We start from the raw sequence: 23438 nt of genomic DNA on the forward strand, positions 1-23438 counted from the left end.
TGTCAAGGTATCTGGAGCCGCGAACGAGTACGTCTCAGTAGGCGAGTGGTCCTGTAATTGAGAATATAATGCGTGTAATACTCGGGCGCGTGGACTTGATCATGGATAAGGTCAGGCAAGGTAAAGTATTGGACATGAATTGTAGATGTTACTGCAGCAGGGTCTTGTGTGTTGGAAATTGGGGCATGTTTGTTTACATAGTTATGGAGGGAGGCACATAATTCAATCAAATGGATCCTCGGCATCCATCAAAACACCATGCCATGCCAGTGCCATGCGAACTGACCCAAAATCTTGCACTTACGGCCCAACCCGCAAGTCTCACTTACAGGTTGTGACAATCGCACCACCTGACCCCGACAACCAGCTGTCGCTGCCCCGTTTTGCGCCATCCATCGAGCGAGCTCAACGCCTTGTGGGAAGTGGACCATATCCCCAGTTTGACTCAAGGTCGGCCATCTCAACTTTTTGAATTCAACTTTTTCGATGCTCGATTCATCAGACCGCCCGTTGCTACCCTCTGATCCGTTGTCAAGAGCACTGCCAGGTCGACAAACTACTACTGCAGCTTGTGCGTTAGATCGTTTCTTGTTAGGCAAGGGTTCTAAGAGGACGAGGATCGAGCGTCTGCGCTGCCCGTAATTACCGTTGTACAAACAGAGTTCTGATATCTCTTCACCATCATTGGCTCCTCGGTATTGAAGCATCATGGTAAGTTAGTTTGACTGGCCTGGCTGACGGGTCGGTGTTTGTCACGACGATGGAGAATTCGTTCCTGTGACCCTGTCATCCAGGGTCAGGGGTCTTTGCCCTTTTTGTCTTTGCGCCTGCAGCGGACCTTGCATTAAAAATGCAGATCGAGAAGAGTTGAGCACAATTCTGCCCAGTCGCCTATGCTGCACGTAATAGTAGGTTCGTGATGAATTGCACTCGTAAGCTGACTTGCATATCTAGTTGATTTTTGCTCTTTCGGATCATCCTTCCATTCCAGACTTTTTAACGATAGTGCATGAAGCGGATGGTCTTATAGCTCAGCTTCGAATATCCCGGGTTGCAGTACGCAAACGATAATTGGAACCTCAGGAAGCATTCAAGATCTTAGAATTTCTTTCTCGACATATAAGACCCGTTATACAACGCCGAGAAACCTGGATAATGCCTGGTACGGTGTAAGTTTAGGTTGACCAGTGCTTCAGCAAGACTCTCAATCAAAGCATCATGTGACTTTCGCGTCAACTTCGCGTCCCCTCAATTCAGGGCAGGTTCACAGCACTGGCTGACACGTCAATTATCTTACTCACTACATCCATCGCCAACTACCTCAGGCACTGCCACTCCCCCTTGCTGGAAGCCTGTTAGACTCCAGAAACGTGGAAATGGCATCTTTTGCTCTCATGCGGTGACTGTGCTGCCTGTTCTCTCCACTTTAGCATGAACAATTGAACCATCTCCACCCGTTCATCCAAGTTGCGAAATCTAAATCATGAGCTGTTTGTTCTCGTACAACAACCTCTTTTTGGTATACTAGGTATAATGACCTCGCAGTATGCCCCTTCCATTCTCCCTGGTCTGTGAGTTGCTTGAGCAATCCTTCCTTCTTTCTCTTGATAAGAAGAGTTGCTCGAACACTGTCACAAAGTGGTTCACTCGCCATCGCAACTACGTCGATGCTCACGATACGAACCTCCCGGCGCTGTTATCGACACTTCTTCCTGATAAAAGGACCGATCGAGTTTACTGTATCCAATCTGCCAGTCTAGAGAGAATCATTGGCCGAGCATATCTGCTTGGCTCGTCACGGATTGCGGAGTTAGCTCAGTACCGCCGGCCAGGGTCTGGTGTCGATTTGGCAGACTGTGTTTTTCGTATCCTCACAGTCACAGTAAGTATGCCCGGAACTTGGAAGCTGCGAGCTAATCACATATCAGCCAAGCCCTAGCTACGATCAGAAAAATCTTGTGAAAGTCGAAGAAATTGATGAACTTCTTCATTCTCTCGCGGCTAAAGTAAAATGGAGCTCCCCTTCGATCCGTGCCTCACAGGCCAGCCTGACTCCAAGCAACAGGACTGATGTTGAGAGCCTCTACAGAAGGCTGAGTGCAATGGAGGCAAAATGGTTTACGCGGCTTGTTTTGAAAAGCTACCAGCCGCTCGTTCTAGACCCTCATATTATATATAGACTTTGTGATCCTATTTTGCCCTGCGTTCTGAAGATACAGGGTGATTTTGCTACTGCGATCACTTCCCTCCAAGTGATACGAGGAAGGCTTCTCCCAAATGCTGGGCGCAAAACACCACGCGAACAGATCATGGGCACAGTCAAACCTCAACTGGGCGTCAAAATTGGACGACAACCTTGGGTCAAGGGGCGTAGCATCAAGCATTGTCTAGACATGGGCCATGGGCGCATGAGTGTGGAGGAAAAGATTGATGGCGAATACTGTCAGATCCACGTCGATCCAAGTAAAGGGGATCCATGCATACAGATATTCTCGAAAAGCGGTAAAGATAGCACGGAAGATAGAGTTGCACTTCACGGGTCAGTACAAATGATGCGATAGGCATATACAAACTAACCCCCTTGGACAGGATCATACTAGAATCACTCAAAATTGGACAGCCCGACACCCGAGTCAAGAAAGCGTGCATATTAGAAGGAGAATTAGTTGTATATGATGATTCTGTATGTATCGCCGATCACCTTCTCAGCTCTTTTTAACATAGAACAGCAGGAAAAGATACTTCCGTTTCACAAAATTAGGAAGCACGTATCACGAAGAGGAAGGTTTTTGAACACAGAGCTGGACTCCTTGTAAGTTTTCCCGTGCCTTGTTCATCATGTGTTGCTGATCTCGCAGGCCTGGGCCCCAGGAACACCTCATGATAATTTATTACGACGTTATGCTTTTGGAAGATCAGTCGCTGATCAATTTGAGGCATTCAGAGAGATTCAAAATTCTCTCCAACCTCATTTGTTGCCGTAAAGGATGGGCAGAACTCGTTCCGCGCCAAGTCATTGATTTTGGACAGCCCCTGGGAGCCTCAACTCTTCGTAAAACTTTTGCCATGGTCATTTTGGCTCGGAAAGAAGGCCTGGTTTTGAAACCAGATGAGCCATATTTCGACTTTACAGACCAGAGGCGAAAATATTCAAGCTGCTGCATCAAGCTCAAGAAGGAATACATTGGCAATTTTGGAGATGTTGGCGACTTTTCGGTTGTCGGTGCCAGGTATGACTCAACAAAGGCGTTGAGTTACCGAATTCCAGGGCTCAGGTGGACTCATTTCTACATTGGTTGTCTGGATAACAGAGAAGCAGTCAAAAGCTGGGACGCTAAGCCAGAATTCACCATCATCAATGTTGTAGATCTGAACGAAACCATCCTGAGAGAAGTTGTCACCTATTCGAACCCGGAGCCTGTTTCTCCAGACGATAATGGGGCACTTACTCTCAAACTGGCTCTTGGAGTTGAACAAGGGTCGCCGCCAACAGTCATATTCACTAAACCATTAGTTTTCGATTTGAAATGCTTTAGTTTTGACCGAGTGGGAAATACTGGCTTCTGGAGTCTGAGATTTCCTTCGGTGACGAAAGTTCACTTTGACCGGGACTTCACTGACACCATATCTTTCGAGCAGTTGCAGGCGCTGGCGAAGGAGGCCACGACCGCCGGCAAGTTGGAAGATAGCCAGGAGAATCTACAGTGGATTGCAAAACTCGAAGCAGCTGACCCTCGCGGTATTGCTGTTGACGTTGCGAGCCAGTTGACAGTGACAAGTATGCCCACACCGTCCCCTCGCAAATCAACACAGAATACCACCTCTACATGGTCTCCGACGTCACCCTTAGCCACAAAATCACCAGCTCAAGTCAGCCCTTGCTGCAGCCGACGCGAAAGAGTTCACAAGGCCCCATCTTTGGATTTGCCTTCCAAAACAGCTACAACATCTTTACGGGCTGAACCATCACCACCCACGAAATCGTGCACCAAACACAAACGTGGCCTGCCCTCCACTGGGCCAACTTCGCAGCACAAACGCTTGAAGAGCAGCAGTGAAACATCGATAAGCCAAAAAGACTACCCACACATTGATATTACTTCACAACCACGCGCACCTCTCGCCGCCAGGGACAACAATCCGCGACCTCAGCCCGCCATGACTTCTTACGCACCGTGTTGTCCTTCCTCTCCAAGCGAGAGCCTCTTTGATGAATCCAGCAACTCCGATGGAGTTAACACTGAAGCCATAAAGTTCATTATCAACCCAAGCACTGGCGAGCCCGAACTTCAGACAGAGACCCAACCCGAGCGCCTGAAACCATTTCCAACCAAGGTGACAACGGCATTGAAAGGAAAATGCCTCTACGCTGGCGAAGATTGCATGCTTGCAAATGCAGTTGTACTCGTTTCGCCAGACCTTCTCGCCATGAAAGAAGAAGCAAAAAAGCTTCTCGCTCAGCATGGTGTTGACACCCCTGTCACTGACATCGACACCTGGCTCAAAGCCGAGAAGGAGGCCAGACAGAAAGGGAGAATCACAACACCTTCAATGGCTTATGTAGTGTGCGATATCGACAACAAACCTGTGTTTCAGCACCTAGCGGAGAAATTCAGGGAACTTCGTAGGGACAACCTCTTCAATAAGGGCACCCACATCGAAATTCACGACTGGCGCTTTTTGCCCTATCTCACGACCCAGGAAGACGAGTCTATCGAAGAGAAATACTTTCATGGGTTCTCTGACTGGCGTATGCGTTGGAAGCTTCACACTATCTGAAAATAGGCGCCCAGGAATGAGAGATCCGAGATCCGAGATCAAAAGTCACAGCCGGTAGACCACGTTAGCTCATGAATACCGAATCACCATGTCAATAAAATGATTGTGCTGTCTAGTCTATGTGTGATGTAACTATGATTTCTTTTCATAAAGATCGCCGTAACTCTCCTTGAGTCTCATGAGTAGGTGCTCATCAGCTGTCATAACCTTTCTCGTAGCGTAGGGGTTCTCGCTCGATACTCCCTCGGAAGGCGTAAAGTTCTTTACTCTTTCGCTAGGGACAGGCTCAAGAGGTGCGGCCCCAACAGGATGACAGAAGTACGCAATTGAATACCTTGGTCCATTGCTAGTCTCCCCTTGCACCCCAGAGCTACCTTCGGAAGGGAATACGACTCTATGCAAAGTGCTGCGGAAAAGACCGTTCGTCCAGTATGACAACAGGTCGCCAATGTTGATAAGAATTGGCGGGCTGGGGTCGTCTTCAGTGCCAGCAGGACACACGGGAACGGGTGCCCAGACGTTATCCTTCCTGAGAACTTCGAGTCCTGCTTGTCCCTTAAGACGGAAGAGGAGAGTAATAGAACCGTAATCTGAGTGAGCTCCAGCACGAATGTCGTCTTCAGAGTGTGCAGTAGACTCAGGGGGTGGATATCGCAAAAACCGAAGGATAGAGCTCGAAGCACCTTTGTCTGTGTTGTGAGCAGAGGAGAAGAAATCGTCGACCTGGTTGTCTAATAAGATAATGGTAAAGGCTGTTAGTTGTGAAGCGACTTACACCAAGGCCTAGGCCAAGCAGATAGAGAAGCTTCTGGCAGAGGTCATGACAGGAGTCAGCAAAAGCACTTATTTGAGGCTCATCGGGAACCAGATCGGATGGGAGAGGCTGTTGAGCTTTCCCATCTGCGAATTCACCAAAGTTGAAGGCTCTGTTGTTGCTATTTTAGTGACAGACATGACATGAAATGCCTCGAAAAAGCTGCTCACTCTTTGAAGTCCCCGACCTAAATCAACAGGATTAGCCCTTTATCCCAATGAAGTACTCTCTATTGAAAGAATCCCGCAAATGTACCTTTTGGTGTTTAGGATCCAGTGTTTCAGAGTGCATGCCAGACCACCCACGGTTGTTGGTCTGGATCGTGCATCTTTGCTTCTCTTCCAAGGGGCATTCGAACGTCTTTCTGACCTATCTCGATGTTCTCAGCCACCCGAATTCTCGATCAGTTGAATGGATTTGCTTCTCTCACTCACAAGGTCGAACGCTCCATCGATGCCCTTAGCTTGAATGTCATGGCCTAGGTTTCGGATGTAAATGAAACCATGCTCTTCAGCAGCATTGACAAGCTGTTTAGCAACTTCTTTTTGGTCGACATCAGGAGCAGAAATGTCAATGATGGGTATGTTGGCCGTGTTCTGGTCTTGTCCCAGAGGCCTTCTGAAATGACCGGCTTTGTCTCTCATAGGATAGTTCATGCTTGCAATCGTAATGTGAAATGAGAATAGAGACTGGAACACAACCAAGACCTTGTTTTTCCGGTCAGACGGGCTTTTAAGCAACGGACAATTGGTAGTTCTGATTCCTTATCTTGTACAAAAGCGTCATCACCCCCACCATCCTCATTCGAAATGGTAACTGAGTGTAAGTAAGGTATCTCGGGCGAGTTCGGCTCTGCACAGCCACAGTGGTGGTCAGATGTCACTAGCCACACTCATGAGAGGCTGCTCTTTCCCCTGGTTGGCAATGGATGGGAGCGGTTAGAATGTCCCGTCCCGCCCGTAGGTCGCCTCGCTTGGTGGTCGTGTGGCATGGTAGGCAGGTACCGTTTAGGTACGTCCCTGCCACTGTAACTCGCCAAACTTTCCTGTCACGTCTTCCACCAGCTGTCCGTTTGAAGCTGAAGATACCTTCTCCAAACCTCCATTTTCCCCACGAAAATCATAGCAAAATCCTCCTTTTTCTCTTCTCCTCCCCTCCACCCTACGTCGATCTCTCGCTATCATCATCACGACCCCTCCGACGGCCCGTCTGGTGCCTTTCCCCTCTATTCATCAGCTGCGCCGTTCAATCCCAAGCCAGCACCTTAACTCACTTGGCGGTACTCCTTTCAACCCCGCCATATCCTGTCAACATCATCGCCTTGCCGCCAACACCTGCGATCTCGACTCCTCGCTCTTCGATCGGCCGACGATACCTTGCCGCAAAATACCCTCATTCGCCGACCTTCAGTACAGGAAATATAGCACGGGCGCCCGAGTTGTTGCGAGTCTTTCGAGATGCCATGTGAGTCTCACCCTGTACGCTTAGGAGTAGGCTTGGTCAAGAATCAGTCTGGTTCAGGGTTTAGCATGGAATTGTATAGCTTGCAATATATGCAGCAGCAACAAGAAGTCTCCCAGTATGGTTGACGCAGCTTGTGCGAGCTCAATCGTTCATGGGGAAGCTCCCAGGCCATGTGCAAAGTCAATTGCAGTCTCGGCTTTGTTGATAAGTCACTCCAACAGCTGCTCATCATAAAAAAGACCACACCACGATGAATGACTGTTCTCCATCGCTTTGTTTCTGCGACACCCTTGCAATTTGAATTTTTGTAGCTTGTGCTAACACTCAAATCAGTCCTTGTTGAGGATTCCTGGATTAATGACCAGGTTTCGTATGTGCCTTGCGACTTACTCTCGCAAACAAATTCAGCGCTAACAGAAAGCAATATAGCACCCACGACATCTCTGAGCTCGAAGGATGCGCCATCGCTGTTGATGCAACCTATTACCTGAGCCAGCTTCTCGAGACCCCTCCTGCCCATGAACCTCTGTTGTCAGCTCTCGGCGGCCTTACTGGGGTCGAAGCACACATAAACCAGAACCTCGATCTCTGGGCAAAGTCTGAAATTGTCCCTTTCTTCGTTTTCGATGGCCAGCCCGTAACTGGCCAGGATGACATCACTCTGGACCGTGGCCTCAAGGCCAACAAGAAGACAGATGAGGCCTGGAACTTGTACTCTCAGGGGGCCGCTGAGGAGGCGGTGACGACCTTCGGTACTAGCCCAGGTTGGTGAACATCGGCTCTCAATTTCAGGAATCGACCTAACGTGAGGTCTTGATAGGTGCCTTTCGCATTCAAAATCTTTACCCATTGCTTCAAACGATTCTGAAGAACCGTGGGCTTCACTTCTTGGTTGCGCCCTACACTGCGTGCGCCCAGGTGCGTACCTTATGAACTTTACGACTTGTCACTCTCATTCTGATAGTAATAGCTCGCCTATTTCGAGATGATCGACTCAGACCAATGCTCGGGTGTGATGGGTTCTCAGGAACTTCTCTTATACCCTGTCAAGGATTCTGTCATCCGAGCTTTCGATTGGGAAGCCAAGACCGTTTCTGCTATCTCCAAGAAGAAGGTTATGCGCAGCCTCACTCCCACTGCAAGTGAGCCAAGGTTCATCGACTCGTTTCTCATGGCCGGTACATCGTTCCTGCCTCCATTCCCTGCTCTTCTGGAAAGCTCTATATACTCGGACTACAATATTTCAACTGCCGCCAACTTGCTGAGGACTGCAGAAAATAGTGTTGCAACTGCTTGCGCCAGCTTCAACGATATACTCCAAAGCAAGGACTCTGATTGGCTCGACAAGTATCGCAAGGCAAGAATGGTTGTTCACCACTTCGTTTACATCGCTGAGAGTGGCGAAATCCGTGTAAACGACTATGAGCATTTGACCAGTGACAACCATGAATATCTCGGCCTCCAGTTACCAGCTGAGCTATTCCATTACCTCAACACCGGCTTGATTGGGCCCCGTCTTCTGGGCAACATCACCCACAGTCAAGTTCTCATTCAGCCAACCTTGGACGGAGTTGCCTCAGACGAATACAAAAAGCTAATCACCGACAGAATAGTGCCCATTAAGGAGCAGGCCCTGTCTCTGTTGATCCCCAGACTTCACCGAGGTATCCAGCACAAGAATATCAAGGTTCGCGTCTGGTTTGATCCCAAATATTCTTACACCATCAACCACCGCTCTGTCAACCCTCCTCCCTCCCAGAGGGTTGCCAGCTGGAGTGTCAAGGATGAGGATCTTCGTGTATTCTTCCCTGATGATTTCGCGGGCCCCGTGTCGCTGGAAGTTTTGTCACTTGTTAACTCCGATTTTGTGGCTAAGACATTCCCCAAGGAGAGGCCTATAAAGGGAATCGATAGCACAGATATGGTGACCTCGGTGGCTATCTGGCGGTTCCTCCACCTGAGAGGATACGCCAATGATGAGCACAAACTCACGCCGTGGGGCAATGCCTTGGCTAATACTCTTCTTATTCTCCAGGACGCCAAGGAGAACCATCCTGAGGTGACTGGTCTGCCAGAAGCAGCCCTGGTTGCATTTGAACTCATTCGAAATGGCCTCTTGACAGGGAAGCACACTGAAGGCCAAGCTGGTCTGCCCCGGAAGGGTTCTTATGAAGAAAAGGCAACTCTTGTGCTGATCAGCGAGTGCGCTTCCTTGCTGAAGCTTCGGCACCAGGTTTATGGATATACTGGTCCGCTTAACAAAAACCTGCTCAGCTTCTGGTCCTTGGCATCAGCAGTGAGAGAAGCTGATCGAGATCTAATTGAGGCGATTGTGGCTTCGATGTTTTTGTATGGACAGTCGAAGCGTGAAAGGGATGATCAATTGGAAATCAGCCGACGGTATGGTTCTTCCTCATCCTTCATTAGACATCACTAACACTTGGATAGGCTGCCTTTCCTTCAAGAGCCTGACATCGGCCTCGGCATTGCTGTACGGACCTTCTTCGATGACGATGAAGCTGGAGGTGACCAGGAGGCTCGCTTACAGCGGCTGGAAGAGTTCCCCAAGACATTCGTGCCATATGCCGAGTCGCTAACTAAGGACTTCCGCGTTGTGCGTGACTTTATCGATGCACTCGTTAAGGGCGTTAAAATGCTGGGTACGGACGAGCTACGGGCGGAGGATAAGGATGCATGGACCAAGGCTCAGGCATACCTCGAAGCACGACCTTTCTAGAGCATGACCAGAGCTTGAGGCATATATATGGCAAATGTTACATTAGTGGTCTTTGAGCGTGACCCCTTTGGTCACAACACGTCTTGCAGACTTAGCGGCGTTGGCGTGGGCGGCATAAAAAGTCAGGGACATAAAAGTTATCACATTAGCAGACGTGTCGAACGAGTTGCCAGCAGGACTTGTGGGGATGGTTGAGGTCAAGTGAGGAGGAGGTGATGGGGTGCATGGCAACAGGTGCCCAGCCAGGCGGCTCTAGAGGTCGTTTGACGAAGCATTTAAGATATTAGTAGATATAGCCAGGTTGGTGATATCCAGCATGCGTACTATATCAAGTCAGGAAAACTGCATGCACACACAATTCAAATCGAAAGAGGAAAAAAGGTCAAGCCACCTACATCCGATAGCTTCTTTAGGGTCTCGTAAGTGACTAGCGATTATATTGATATGAGCAGAGTAGCTCTCCAGTCTACATTGGATATAAGATAACATTACCACACCACCATCAACGCCTCTCGATAACTCCCTTAAGAAAGGGTCAGTACCATAGGCCCAGCCACGGTAATATCATCTGACAAAACGCCCTCCAAAGGTCCAGCACTGGTCAAGGTCACGTAGACAACGCCCGCAGCTCCCTGAGGAACTTCGCAGCCCTCTCCCTCAGTGAACGTGGTAAATTTGGTTCCGCCAGGAAGCTGACCTCCAGAAGTGAAACCACAGTGCGTGGCTCCAGCTGCGGCTTCGGAAGCGAGCTTCACTTTAGTTCCAATGGCTACAGCCTTGACGTCCTGGCCCTCTGCCATGGCGAGAGTAGGGAATGCTTCGATCTTGAGGTTAGAACCCTCAGGGCATTCCTTGATGAAGGGTGCGGCCAGTGAGAAAACAGCCCGGGGCCCAAGGGGGGTATCGAGAGGTTGAGGAACTGCCTTTGCCTGAGAGAATATCCTGATGGCGGTTTGATGTCGTGCTTCAACAGTAAGAATCGCGCCGGCGGTGCCGAGAACAGCAGGGTCCGAGAGCAATGGTGCTGCACCCAGGTAGGCCGAGACACCAACGCTTTCGAGAATAGCAGCTGTTGCAACCATGGCAGCTGGGTCGGCTGTTGCGCCTTTGAAGTCGTATTTGCACTCTTGGACAGGTGTGATGCCACCACCTGCGAGGGCGGACTGAAGGAGGACTACGTGAGCAGCCTCGGTTTTGCCAATGGCCTTGATGTCGTCAAGGGTTTGTGTTGAGAGGCCGAGGGGAGCGAAGGCTTCGTCGGAGAGGGTTAGGAAAGCCTCGCGGTAAAAGGTATCCTCAAGATGTTCCAATGTCAAGGCGCTGAGTGTGTTAGTTGTTTGTTGTGATAGGTTAGACTGTCATGACTTACAACTGGAGGATATCGAAGTCACTAAGGCCAGCAGCAGCAGCAGCATCATTCTGACGTTTGGACATATCGTGATACTGAAGTTGCCTCTTGGTAAATCTAGGGCCAGAAGGCATCGCCAGAGCCGTGCTGGCAAAGAGGCCGAAGAGAATAGTCTTGATAGATGCCATGTTGTATAATCGAAAGGAATGTGTCGGACCAGCCAGCAAGGAGAGTAACAGAAATAAGTTTAAAAAGATATTAAACAATGAGATTGATCTCAATTGAAGAATCGAATGTAATAGGGAATTAGGGTATCAAAAGCAGGCCAGCGCTTATTGAACGAGCGAGTGTAAACGAAAGGACAAAACCGTCTTTATGAGTCAAGTCAAGTCAAGTCAGATCGGGAAAACAAAACTAGAACAACGTGGATACCACAGCCTTAATATTCTAATTCTCAACACCAGGATCCTCATCTTGACTTGTTCGGCTGGCACAGCATCCGTGATATCACAGGGGTGTTAAGCATGCCTCACCACTGATGCCAAGAGAGGACGATGTTCAGGAACGCCAGGTAGCCGTGTTTAACAAGCTTCCCCTTCAAACGTTTCCGCTGACTTAGCTGGACTATCCGGGGTTTGCCATCTGAAGATCTGAGACGCCAAACGCGAGTGATGAAACCGTCCCGAGATATGGCAGCGCACATGTAGTATATCTACAATGTGACGCTGTAGGTGGCCCAAGGATGATGATGAAACACTGTCCTGAGATCCCGAAATCCCCTCACTGCCTTATTTGGTTCGTTATAAGCATTGCTCGGTCCGGTCATTGGCCGAAACACATGTGATACATATCAACCCTGCAATTCAAGCCAAAAGGCTAAAGTAAAATTATTAGTTTGAATCTGATAACTGTACTCCGTAATCTAGGCTCTTTTGCTCCATTTCTAGGCTAACCCAAAATCAGAACAAAACAAAAGACTGCCGGTAATTAGGATTGTCGGCAAAACAATGTGACCGCCTTCGTCTGATGGCTGAATTATTTGACGATTGCCTTGCAAAGGACGCCCAAGACTTTACATACCTACGTAGTCGAGCACAAGGTCTTGCCATTTCCCTGGAAAGAGATGGAAATCATTCAAAAATAAGGCAAACAGCACAATAACAAACAGGCAATCATATACTGCTTGAGGAAAGATGAGATTACTTCCGCAATGTCTCCCCTTTGATACCACTACCTAAAAGTCCGACTCCTTCTGGCAATCTTCTCCGTCTGGCAATGCTCCTCACACAAACATAGATATACCTTCTTCCTCGACCAAGTAGCCCGGTTTAAAAACTTCGCACTACATTGTCACCATTACAATCGCCAGCTAACTTTTGTTTCTCCTTTCACAGAGCATAAGGGTTTAGAGATCGGATGGTCAGACAACTAATCTCTCGGTTAGCACAGTACTTCTTCTCGTAACACAGGCTGACTTACGGTGGGCTCTTGGTGAGATCCGTCTTCAGAATCACCGGTACCCTCGTCATCTCTGTCACATCCTGAATGTAGTCACCACCCTCCTCGCGAAGCGAGAAGAGGCTGAGGTACTTCTCCTTGTTGGTGAGGCGAGTCTCGACAGCCTCCGCCACAGGCACCTTGGAATCTGAACGAGTGCGGTGCAGATTGCCGGCATTGGATGAGGAACGAGCAGGAGAGCCGGGGACGCTCTGAGTAGGGCGCTCAGCCAGCGAGGCTCCAGCCATGGCCTCAGTCACGTCGGACGTGTTATCGTCGTCATCGTCGAAAAGGGCATCAACATCATCGGTAGAGATGGTGCCGGTATCGGTTTGCTTGCGAGTAGCTTCCTCGCGCTCCTTTCGGGCACGTTCAGCCTCCTCAGCCTGGCGCTGAGCCGCTAGAGCATTTGAGTGTCGGATGGATGCGGCAGCCTTGGGTCGCTCATCCTCGGGCACGAACGCCGAACTGGGAACACCCTTCTCCCAGTAAAGCTCAAGAACCCGCTTCTCCTTTCGGAACTCGGCCTTCTTCAAAGGTAGCTGATCACAGTGAACTCGCTTCTCGAATCCCCACTCGGGGATGAGGACGTCAAACGCGGACTCGTATACACACAAGACAATACCCTCGGCAATGAGGTCACCGTTGGCCTCTTGGCGCTTCTTATCCATCGTTCGGCAAGACTCGATGTGAACACTCTGCTCCTGGGCATTCTGAGCAGAATCTTTTTTAGTATTACAAGACTCGGCGGTCTTGACGAGGTTCTCCAGATCCTCAGTAAACTCAATCTTGCCCTCAGAGAGAACAGCCTCGAGTTGACGATGGACGATAATATCGGCGTAGCGCCGGGTTGGGTTGGTGAAATGAGTGTAAAGAGGCAGGTTGAGAGCATAGTGGGGCCACAGCTGCTTGCCAGTCTTACCTGAAATGAAGTACTTGGCCCTCTGCATAGACTTAACGACAAGAGTCTCCATACCCTTTCGCAGATCTGGGTCGTCGACCTTGAAGAGACTGTTCTGGAGGGCACCGCTGCCGGATGAGTCGATATCATAACCCAACGCTGTCATGCGCTCCACGAAAGTCTGCAGTCGTCGGGGGTTAGGGGCAGACTGGCGACGAAGGAAAGCCTTCTCAGGAAGCCCCTCAACAAGGCGTTGTGCTACATGAGCATTAGCCTTGTGAATCAGTTCTTCCACAAGCTCAAGGGCCTGCGTCGAGTCAAAGAGGTTGTCCTGAACGGGGTCGTTCTCGTCGTCAAGTTGCTGGAGCAGTCTAAGAGGTGCAATGGGTTCGCCACCAGCACCGAGACGAGCTTCCCGGAACTTCTGCGACACAGCGTTGAGAATCTGGATCGTATTGACAGGAACGGCCGGGTTCTTGTATTCAGAGGGGTTTGTCAGAGCATCATCAATGTCGTCAAGAGAAACCTTGCCAGCACTCTTGATGATCGAGCGGCCAATCCACGCATCACCTTCGGCGACAGTGCCAGTGTGCGGGTTCACATTGAACACCACGGACACAGCGAGACGGTCCTGGTCGGGGGTCAGAGAGCAAACTTCAGCCGACAGCTTGGGCGGCAACAAGGCGCAGAAGCGATTCTTGAGCTGAACGGAGGTGCCTCGCTTCTTAGCCTCGCGGTCCACCAGGGAGTTGGGCTTAACAAAGTGTGCGATGTCAGCTACGTGGATACCAATCTCAATTTTGCCATCAGAACGAGACTTGACATGAACGCCATTGCCGAGCTCAGCGCCTCCATTGTAGTCGATCGTGAAAACCTTCTCTTCACGGTAGTCACGACGTTCGGCGAGGGCTGCTTCGTCTTCCTTATCAAGCGACCAGTCTTGCAGACCGACGCTGCGGAGCACGGCGTCAGAGAACTCGTCTGAAGCAAAGTTGTTGTCGCGAAGAAGAGCATCGGTTTCAACCTTAAGATCACCCATGCGTCCAAGCTGCTCAACCAGAGTTCCAAAGGGGTGGAGGGAGGTAATGGGCCAGCGCTTTATGCAAGCCACAAAAATTCGATCCGCGTAGTCTTGGTGCTTCTCGACAAAGTCACGGGGTGCCTGTTCGGTGGGGATGGCGATGAGTGGCACACGTTTGTCTGTGGGCTTGAACCAAACAATCTTGGGCTTCTCCTGTTGGCGAGGCTCGGGATGGCGCGAGTTGTTACCTTCACGAGCAGCCCTCTCAGCCTCTTGCTTCTCCTTGGTAGCTTGGCTGCTAGGACGGAGTAGGCCAAGAGTGCCAGAAAACATTTGACCGGCAACACGCTCAACAACAGCAACAACGTGGCCAGCGTACAGGGGCTTCTGTTCATCGTTGATCTCCTCCTCTTCAACAAGGAGGAGGCTCTGGCCCTCAACTTCAACATCATCGTTCTTCTTTTGAGTGGGGCGTTGACGGAGACTGCCACGACGACGAATTCCGCCCTCGGGAGGGTTCCCATCGTTATTGTTGCCAGAGTTTTGGGTGCCTTGGTTAGTAGATCCGGATCGAGTATCGGTAATGTCCTTGCGTTTCTTCTTCTCTTCTTTCTCGCGCTTCTGGCCCCAGACTTCGTCAACGTCCAGGAGCTCGATAGCGACGAGATCGCCTTCAAGCGCACGGTTTCGGTCCTTGCTACCACAAATGAAGATATCAGCGTCAAGCAGACCATCCTGAGTGGTAACATAAGCATCACTTCGGTTCTTCTTGTTGACACGGAGGATACCGGACACGAGCTGCCCATCGGCCAAAAGAGCGGGGAGGGAGGCCTGAGGGAGATAGGGGGTAAAAAGGGTCTTTCGCTGCTGTTGCTGCTGCTGGCCACCAAGCTGACCAGCATGCTGAGAGCCCTGGAGACCCATAAAAGGCTGGCCATTCATTTGAGCGGCTTGCAAAGCCTGTAGCTGGTTCAGCTGCATGGGGTTGAGCTGCTGCCCATACATTTGTTGCATCATCATCTGATTAGGGAGCTGCATAACCTGAGGTTGGGTGGGGTTATACTGAAAGCCTCCAATTCCAGAGACGGACTGGTTCATAGATCCGCGAGGTCGGTGACCAGGCTGGAAGCCTTGGCTCTGTCCGGCATTGCCAGATTGTTCCTGGCCCTGTCCTTGAGTACGCCAGTTACCTTCGAAGTTGCGAGATCCGGTACGGGCATGGCCGCTTCCGCGGCGTTGAAATTCATTGCTTTCGGCATTCAAACCACCACGGCCGCCGCCTCGGCCATTAACCGCCATGCTCTGACTGCGGCCATGGCCGCCACGTCCACCGCGAGTCGACCCCTGAGCAACAGGAACATCAAGGGTGGACTGGGAAGCGGGCTTATTCTCCTCGTCAGGGGCAGGAGAGGCAGGGAAGGAGAAGCCGGTGGTTGTTCGCTTCTGTTGGGCAATCTCGGCGGCCTTCTTGGCGTCGGCGAGGGCTAGAGAGTGTCTTCTTTGATGACCACCACCAGCACCTCCACCACGACCGCCTCGGCCTCCAGTATTCTCTCGGCTCTGGGCTTGAGGAGCTTCGAAGTTGCCAAAGCCGGATCCAGAAGCACCAGAGGAGGGCGCAGGAGGAGGTCCCATGCCCATGTTAGGGAGTGCCGACTGATTACGGCGATGTGAGAGTGGCTGGGTGGGAGGAGCCATGTTCTGCTGAGGTACTTGATTGGGGAACTGGAAAGCAGCTTGCGACATATTGGGCATTGGCTGCAAAGGATTGAACGCACCACCAGGGCCGAGAGGCTGTCCCGGAGGCACCATTCCCATATTGACATATTGCTGATGCGTAGCTTGAATCTGCTGCTGCTGTTGCTGCAACAGTTCGATCTGCTGCTGAATGGCAAGCTGCTCCACTATAGGATAGACCTGTTAGTATATTGCTGTGTAGGGAACTTCCATAGCTATGGCAGGAGCATCATAGATGATGACTTAGAAACGTATGGAACAGTCACTGCTTAAAGGGGTATGAGAGTATGGTGAAGGCACAAGATGACGTATAGAGAAGGGATGGAAACAAGACAGTTGAGACCTCATGAACTTACTTCCAGGGTTAGCAAACATGCTCATCAGTGGCGTCAGCTCAGAAGGGCTTCGGCGATGGGCAATGTGAAGTCTACGCCCAGCAGGCCCAGGGACGCCGCCAACCTGAGGCTGCTGCTGGGAAGCTTGCTGTTGAGAAGACTGCTGCTGCTGCGGCTGCTGTTGCTGCGGCTGCTGCGGGGGTTGCTGTTGCTGCTGCTCCATGTTGGGCAGTTGAGTCAAGAGCACTTGGATTGTAAATATAGCACGTCGATGCCCGGCGAAGGTGATTGATCAAGATACAGCTAGTTGGATCTGATATCGAGAAGCGTTGTAATGGCCGAAGATGGGCGGTTGGGTGAGGATGGGCGAACCTGTTGGGTAACGGGCAATGGATGAGGCGAATTGCGATGGCGATAGGCGATGGCACGGCGGGACAATGTTTGCCCAAAAGGAGGGTAGACGAGCTTGCGCTGAGCCAAGGAACGTGATTTGGAAAGGCGGCGATGAAGAGGCAGATGGTGAGACGACGAGAAGTGAAAGCCTGGATGGATGGAACAAATTCCAACTCCTGGCGACAGGAAGAGAGACGAGAGTGAGTTGGAGGAGAAGAAGAGGAGGGATGGATGCGAAGAAGATGATGGATGGGTGGATAGGTAGGTACCTAGATAGAGATGGTTTAGCTTCAGTGGAGAGCGTGAGGTGGGATACGGCTAGGTTAGTACCTACCAGGTAAGTTTGTACTGTACCTTCTGGTCTAAATTTACGTCTGTCTTGCGCAGCTGGTAAGAGCCTGATATCAGTACCTTCCCTGTCTGGGTCCTTGTCTCCATTAGCAGTACTAAAATGGAAACTAAGAGGTGCAATAATCGAAAGCTACTGCTGTATTTCTCGCACCGCTTTGGCTGGGCTTCACGACCTCATGGGCGCAAATGAATATCTGGGGCCATTTGATCACAGCTCTAGCATCCAGACAGCTGGACCGGGGGATTATCCTTAGAGACGCCTAAAGATGGGGTTGTCCGTTGGTCTAACGCAGCTCTAGTGGCCTCCAGCCGGGCCTGGTAGAGCCCCTAGCACCTGAAGCTCGCACTGACGCCGGCTGACTCCGCTAATAGCGGGGATGCTATCTCCTAAGTGCCATGGATAATGGCTGCAGAGTCTAGACAACTCGTACAACTGAAACTGTCGGCTCCTTTCAGTCTCTATCCTTAATGAGATATGTCAAGAACACATTGCTAGGTTCAATTCACCGAAATATGTGTCTTGCAATAATTGTGTTTGTTTTCAGGAGCTTCCTGAATCCTCCTCACAAAGACGGTCGAAGTTCACATACAAGGGTACCACCACCCCCCAGCTTGAGATTGGACATGGTCCATGATTCAAGGAGTCGATCTTTCTGAATGTGGCGTTGAGGGATGAGAAGGGCGTCATCTGGAGTAAATAGAGTGAAATTTGATAAGCAAAACGGGCGATGGATCATTGTTCATGTTCACCTTACTGTAAGACAGTCTGCTTTGTTATGGAGCTTATCGAGGTTTTCAAATTAAGCTGATTAATATACGAACAGTTGGGATTTTACGGATACTAACCGTGGAAATAGCTGGTCTTTATTAGCTACTAGCTGACGCCTTTGCTTCGAGGTTGAAGTGAGACGAACCCATTCAGCAAAGGACAAGTCTTCGCTACGTTTCAATACCTCTACCGTTCTCAGCACCCTGGCACTACTATTGTCAAACAATGTCGAAACAGGCTCCTCCCCTAAACAAAAACCTCGAGACCGACTACCGAGTACTCGTCTTCATCCTCTACGCGTCCAGTGTTACACTTCAAAGCGTCCTAAACGAACGAGGCCATGTGACTACCCAATGTGGTGATGCTTAACCGTATCCGCCTACGCTAGGGGCGACGAACCTGGAACCCCTTGCTTCAAGCCATGGATACACAACCGAATCCTTGCAGCTTAAACATAACAAAGGATGAGAAAGGAAGTTACCCTCTTTCTCTATACGTAGTCAGAAGATAGTTATGGGTTATCATGAGACCCAAATTGTACTCAGAGAACGGGACAGAAGAAATTTTAAAAGTTATTAGGAATAAACTAAGTTTAGGTATTCTAAATACTAATTATTCAATCAAACAGTTCTGACACTACCTAACATGAGGGAACTGAATATTCGTGACCATCTGTTTCTCTTCTAAGGTTGGCCTTTGCACGATTTATTAACCCAATAAAAATGGGAGGAATCCCTAACTCACGTCATCGAGGGGCAGTTCATAGTCTCACTGACGAAATTTGATGTTGGAGCTTCTCAAGTGATCTCATCTACATTCCACCGTTTCTTCCACTGGGATCTATCTGCATCGCTGGAAGTACCGTACCTAATACTGTGCAGATCCAGTCGGCTTCATATTACTTTATTTCCACGAAAACCGAGATAATCTACAAGTAGTCCACAGCCGACCAGTGACTTCGTGGTGACTTGATTTTCAAGGAGCAAGGATGAAATGATTCTTTGCTATGTCGAAAACGTTTCAAGCCCTCACTAAAGTGAAAATCGTTCACGAAGAAAATATTAACAGCTTCCAATAGAAAGTGTTAGCGGGTCCGGAATTGGTTGTGCGCTCAACAGTGCCTCATTTGGCATTTCAGATTCCTACCTTATTTATATTGGCTGACTTGCGATACTGTTGTTGCCGTAACAGGCATGTCTAGAGGTTGTCATGTGTATACAGTATGTACATATCACGTATTATGTTGGAGATAATCTCGAGCTTAAGAAGCCCGGTCACGTAAATCAACACGGATTCCACCACTTTTGTTCACTCTTGGTGTTCAATGCCCTCAGTATCTCAGCCTGGCTTCGGTGGCTTCGAAGCCAACTTCCGCATACCTCGAATAGAGCTTAAGAAAGCTACCTTACACAGATGGCCAGCAACGGCCCGGCCCTCGGCAGTGAATCACGACCATCGGTGTTCTAGATTCGAGCCACCAACAATGCAACCCTTCAGTCGAGACACCCCATCGTGCCTCACGTTGTCTGAAAGCTTCAAATCGACTGCCTCAACAGTTCAACGTTTCTTGGTGAACCTCAGAAATTCGAGGCATCCTTAGGTGCGGCCATCACTTTGCATTGTCGAGCAACTACCGTCGATCTCACTGTTCTTTATGTAGACAAGAGACCGCGCTGTCGAATGCGTTTATTACCCAGAGAAAGGTTCCCATTTCTGTTTACCCGTGGTCAAGGAGGTACATGGGCATTGTCGAAGCCATGTTTCACAACACTGGCCCCATCCTTTTAGTTCCTTGAATCATGTTCATCAGTGTAGGGTACCCTACCCTCATGATGTGGCTATTCTATGTATCTGTGGCGCATGTCGGGGCTTTATTTTAGCGGACCGAGCTGAATCCACCACCTTTCAAAAGTCAGCTATACCACTTCCGACTAGCCCGGTCGTTCAATAGTCGACAATAAGGACCTGGTCGTACAATAGGAACCACCTACCTGATGTTTTGATCCAATGGATCGACATCCAGCCTCTTCTAAAGGGCTACCTTAACACGATTTATCAACCGCTGTTATAAACCTTACGCGACTTCGGCAGTTGACATTTTCTTCACCCCCTCCTTTTTTTTCTGCAGAAATCAAAGATACATTTGTTTTCTTCGTGCCACCGAAAGCCAAAATACGTTGCTCTGTGAATTCGAAATCTTTCTCCGTCCCAGATGCGATCCCAATAACGGACCCGGGAGCTGTTCGTATACGACATGACATTCTCGTCGCCCGTGAGGCGCAATCAGTTGCTTTCCAGCCCGGATCGCAACATAGCAGCAACATTTCTTCTCGACTCGCGAAACAATGAACTAAACCATCGAGATGCTCTGGCTGCAGCACAACTAGAGCATGATCGCGTACGCCAAGCAGCTATACGAGTCTATGAGCTCCATGAGTTACAGGAAGAGCACAAGCGCATCATTGCTGAGGAGCGCAGAGAGGAGGAGAGGCTCAAAGCGGAAGCTGCTGTAGTTGCGGAGGAGAAAAGGCTACGGGAACTCAAGGCGAAGACGGTCCCTCATTTACCCCCAGAGCCCGCACCGCAACCACCTCCCCCAGCCAAACAGGAACCTACGAAGACGAATGGAATAACTCAAATCAAAGATGCGACACCCGCCATAGATGCAAAGAAACCCGTTGCCTCTCCTACGACAGGCCCGGCACCAGCTTCCGGTACGACAGCAAGTCTTACTGAAACTAAACCGAGCAACCCATTCGGTACCGCACAGCCTGCTTCACAAAGCCAATTACAAAAACCCAACGGGGCTACAACACAATCTGCAGCTCCAGCTGCTACGACCATTCCTCAGCCTGCAGCCAAGTCTGCAGCGCCCGCTGTACAGCCTGTGCAGTCTAAACCTGCACCTAGCATCGACCGCTATTCCCAGATCCACCAGGAGCTCAAGAAACTACGAAAAGAGTTGCAAGCTCAATCCAAGGTCCCCGGGTCGCCTCTTAAGGGCAGGCTGGGTGCTGCTCGACGAGAAATTCGAGTTGCTATTGGCCAATTGACGGGTGGAAAGGGTGCAAATGCCCAACCTGTAAGTCGCAAGCATCTATTTTGAGAGGATCACTAACATTTCTCAGATCAACAAAATTACGGCAGCACTGAAAGAGGCTTTGGAAGGCCGGATACCAAGTCCTCCGATCGATGTCAGTCTCTTTGTGGTTGACAAAAGAGAGCCCGTAGAAGGCTCTCTAAACAACGAGGCTACTCTGCCCTCACTCTTCATATATCTCATAAACATCTGCGCCAAGGGTATTGTCAGCCAGTTCATTAACGAGGGTGGCGCAAATCCCAAGGCTGCAGACCCTGTTGGTGTATTTGCAGCTCATATCTTCTCCACCAAGGAATTCCAATGGCGAGGTCAATCTCTAGTCGATATTCTCATGGCCAAATATCGAATAGTGTGTCCTGTGCTATTTGGCCACAGAGGCAGTGACAAAACTGAACGTGGCCGTATGGCAATCGGCTGGAAGAAGGACGGGCCATCATGGATTACCGAACAAAGCCATAACGATAGGATGACTGGCTTGGGCGCCGGTTTTGCTTCTCTGTCTTTGAGAGACTTCGGCAAATCTTCCAAAAAGAATCCCTACCCACCCACAAATTACTGGAGGGCGCTCGCCTACATTGTCAACTCACCGCCTAACGAGACGTCAAACACTCAATATGTGGTGCTGCGATCCATGATTCAGGGGCATGAGCAGCGCTTCCTCAATTTCTACGGCAATGCAGCTTTGGCAGCACTACGACTTGCTCTCATCGAGTTTCCCAAGAAGGCCCCGCAAAATGCTACTGCTGCTGGCTCCTTGGCCGCTCTGGCAGATGTGCTTAAGACCGAATCTGGGTTGATATTGACTTAGAGGCGAAGGACGCCCCGTTGTACGATCAACCGAATACCAACTCAAATAAACTCTCGGCCGGGATGTTAGGGGCGTTTACGAAATGGAAAACCGCTCTGTTGAAAGATGATCCATTCCGGGCATCGTTCTTGGCGGCGTGTTATGTGTTTGATAAACTTGTTAAATTATAAGCTGCCGTTGGGGTACAAAATGGCCGCTGCTGCTCTATCCTTCTTTGTAGTATACAGACCCAAGACAAAAAAAGAAAGATTCCCGGTCCCTGTATTGGTAGTCATAAAAGTGATCCCAGCCCAAACTCCAAATTCCCAGACATTATAGTGTCGTAAATGCTCTTGACAACGGAGCTATGCATTCGTCTTTTGACCTGGATGCAAGCATCACAGGATTAGAAGGAGAATCAGTAGCAGAATGAGGACAAATATCAGAACCGCTATACAGCAACTGCTGTATCGATCCTCGTTCTGCCGCATCACATACTGAAGTTTCTGAACGCCTGTTGCCAACCGGCCACCAACGCGATCAGCCACGTTATCTACTTCCTCCAACATCTCGCGCTGCTCCTCGAGCTCTCTGCCCATATCATCCGCCTGTCGACGCAAATTACCCACTGTTTGAAACACGCCATCTAAATGCTGATCCTGCTCGTGCATCATTTCCATCTGTTGTTGCTGCTCGAACTCAGCGTAGTTATCCTCGGCATCGCCATCAATGGCAAACGCATTCGGGTCAGGCAAGTCACTCGCGTCCACTTTCTTGGCGAGCTCATCGTGCATATCATCGATCTCGCCGCCGACTTCTTGAACGAGTCGTTTTCGTCGCGTGACTTCATGTTGTGAGAGGCCAAATTGCGACGGTTCGGATTCAACAGCCTGAACAGATGCGACCAGATCTGCTAGGTCGTCGGCAAGGGATGACAAGGCGGACTCGAGATCGGAGCGAGCTGATGCGAGTTCAGGAGAGTTGGCATCCGTGGAAAGTGAGCGGATCCGGAGATATGATGCGAATAGAGGCCGGGCATTCGCCATCTGGTTAAGAACATCTCTGTGCAGGTTTTGTTAATAATAACAACTAAGCGCTAGAAAGGTGAAGACGTGCTGTTGGACCTGGAGGAAAGGATCCTCGTCGTTGGTAGAGGACATCATCCTGACAACGTCAAAGTGACCATACGCAGTAAACACAATGCGCGAGGATTCTGCGCGACTTGGTGCAAAAAGGAGCGAGTTGGTGAGTAATAGGCCAGGTGTTTCACGATATTCGGGAGATGACGTTGCATGGACCCTGCAGGTGAGCTTAACCCGGAAGTCCTCGGTGAGATGCCAGCGGTACGTATCGTCTTCGTTCACCGAAGACTCACCTACAAATTCGACCTGCACACAACCTACTA

General features: G+C 50.0%; 8 protein-coding genes across 8 annotated transcripts; 3 read left to right on the forward strand and 5 right to left on the reverse strand.

Annotated features, from left to right (window-relative positions):
• Positions 1 to 248: 248 nt before the first annotated feature.
• BKA55DRAFT_533866 (uncharacterized protein) lies at positions 249 to 710 on the reverse strand (the record flags this gene model as incomplete). Its single annotated transcript, XM_046189523.1, has 1 exon — positions 249 to 710. One exon carries the CDS (start codon positions 708 to 710, stop codon positions 249 to 251), a length of 462 nt encoding a protein of 153 aa, XP_046054901.1.
• An 836-nt stretch (positions 711 to 1546) lies between these two features.
• Positions 1547 to 4779, forward strand: BKA55DRAFT_684346 (uncharacterized protein; the record flags this gene model as incomplete). The annotated part of the gene is made up of 5 exons (XM_046198630.1): positions 1547 to 1882; positions 1929 to 2539; positions 2590 to 2683; positions 2730 to 2812; positions 2859 to 4779. The coding sequence occupies 5 exons, from the start codon at positions 1547 to 1549 to the stop codon at positions 4777 to 4779; spliced, it is 3045 nt and encodes a 1014-aa protein (XP_046054902.1).
• An 82-nt stretch (positions 4780 to 4861) lies between these two features.
• Positions 4862 to 6382, reverse strand: BKA55DRAFT_554286 (uncharacterized protein). The gene is made up of 5 exons (XM_046191581.1): positions 6028 to 6382; positions 5849 to 5962; positions 5764 to 5780; positions 5555 to 5705; positions 4862 to 5502 (listed from the first exon to the last, which is right to left on the reverse strand). The coding sequence occupies exons 1-5, from the start codon at positions 6247 to 6249 to the stop codon at positions 4912 to 4914; spliced, it is 1095 nt and encodes a 364-aa protein (XP_046054903.1). The 5' UTR covers positions 6250 to 6382; the 3' UTR covers positions 4862 to 4911.
• Positions 6383 to 6385: 3 nt separating this feature from the next.
• Positions 6386 to 7979, forward strand: BKA55DRAFT_163366 (uncharacterized protein). Its single transcript, XM_046184986.1, has 2 exons — positions 6386 to 7057; positions 7487 to 7979. Exons 1-2 carry the CDS (start codon positions 6522 to 6524, stop codon positions 7827 to 7829), a joined length of 879 nt encoding a protein of 292 aa, XP_046054904.1. The 5' UTR covers positions 6386 to 6521; the 3' UTR covers positions 7830 to 7979.
• Positions 7980 to 10318: 2339 nt separating this feature from the next.
• BKA55DRAFT_684349 (ferritin-like domain-containing protein) lies at positions 10319 to 11330 on the reverse strand (the record flags this gene model as incomplete). The annotated part of the gene is made up of 2 exons (XM_046198631.1): positions 10319 to 11114; positions 11164 to 11330. The coding sequence occupies 2 exons, from the start codon at positions 11328 to 11330 to the stop codon at positions 10319 to 10321; spliced, it is 963 nt and encodes a 320-aa protein (XP_046054905.1).
• A 713-nt stretch (positions 11331 to 12043) lies between these two features.
• On the reverse strand, positions 12044 to 17273 carry BKA55DRAFT_554295 (uncharacterized protein). Its single transcript, XM_046191582.1, has 3 exons — positions 16655 to 17273; positions 12622 to 16465; positions 12044 to 12570 (listed from the first exon to the last, which is right to left on the reverse strand). The coding sequence occupies exons 1-3, from the start codon at positions 16854 to 16856 to the stop codon at positions 12531 to 12533; spliced, it is 4086 nt and encodes a 1361-aa protein (XP_046054906.1). The 5' UTR covers positions 16857 to 17273; the 3' UTR covers positions 12044 to 12530.
• Positions 17274 to 20152: 2879 nt separating this feature from the next.
• BKA55DRAFT_163521 (GLE1-like protein-domain-containing protein) lies at positions 20153 to 22243 on the forward strand. Its single transcript, XM_046184987.1, has 2 exons — positions 20153 to 21228; positions 21275 to 22243. Exons 1-2 carry the CDS (start codon positions 20401 to 20403, stop codon positions 22052 to 22054), a joined length of 1608 nt encoding a protein of 535 aa, XP_046054907.1. The 5' UTR covers positions 20153 to 20400; the 3' UTR covers positions 22055 to 22243.
• BKA55DRAFT_554302 (t-SNARE) lies at positions 22202 to 23381 on the reverse strand. The gene is made up of 2 exons (XM_046191583.1): positions 23150 to 23381; positions 22202 to 23095 (listed from the first exon to the last, which is right to left on the reverse strand). Exons 1-2 carry the CDS (start codon positions 23194 to 23196, stop codon positions 22432 to 22434), a joined length of 711 nt encoding a protein of 236 aa, XP_046054908.1. The 5' UTR covers positions 23197 to 23381; the 3' UTR covers positions 22202 to 22431.
• Between the last annotated feature and the right edge of the window lie 57 nt (positions 23382 to 23438).

This window comes from Fusarium redolens, assembly GCF_020744475.1.
Source record: "Fusarium redolens strain MPI-CAGE-AT-0023 chromosome Unknown BKA55scaffold_2, whole genome shotgun sequence".
In the NCBI taxonomy this organism is placed as follows: domain Eukaryota; kingdom Fungi; phylum Ascomycota; class Sordariomycetes; order Hypocreales; family Nectriaceae; genus Fusarium; species Fusarium redolens.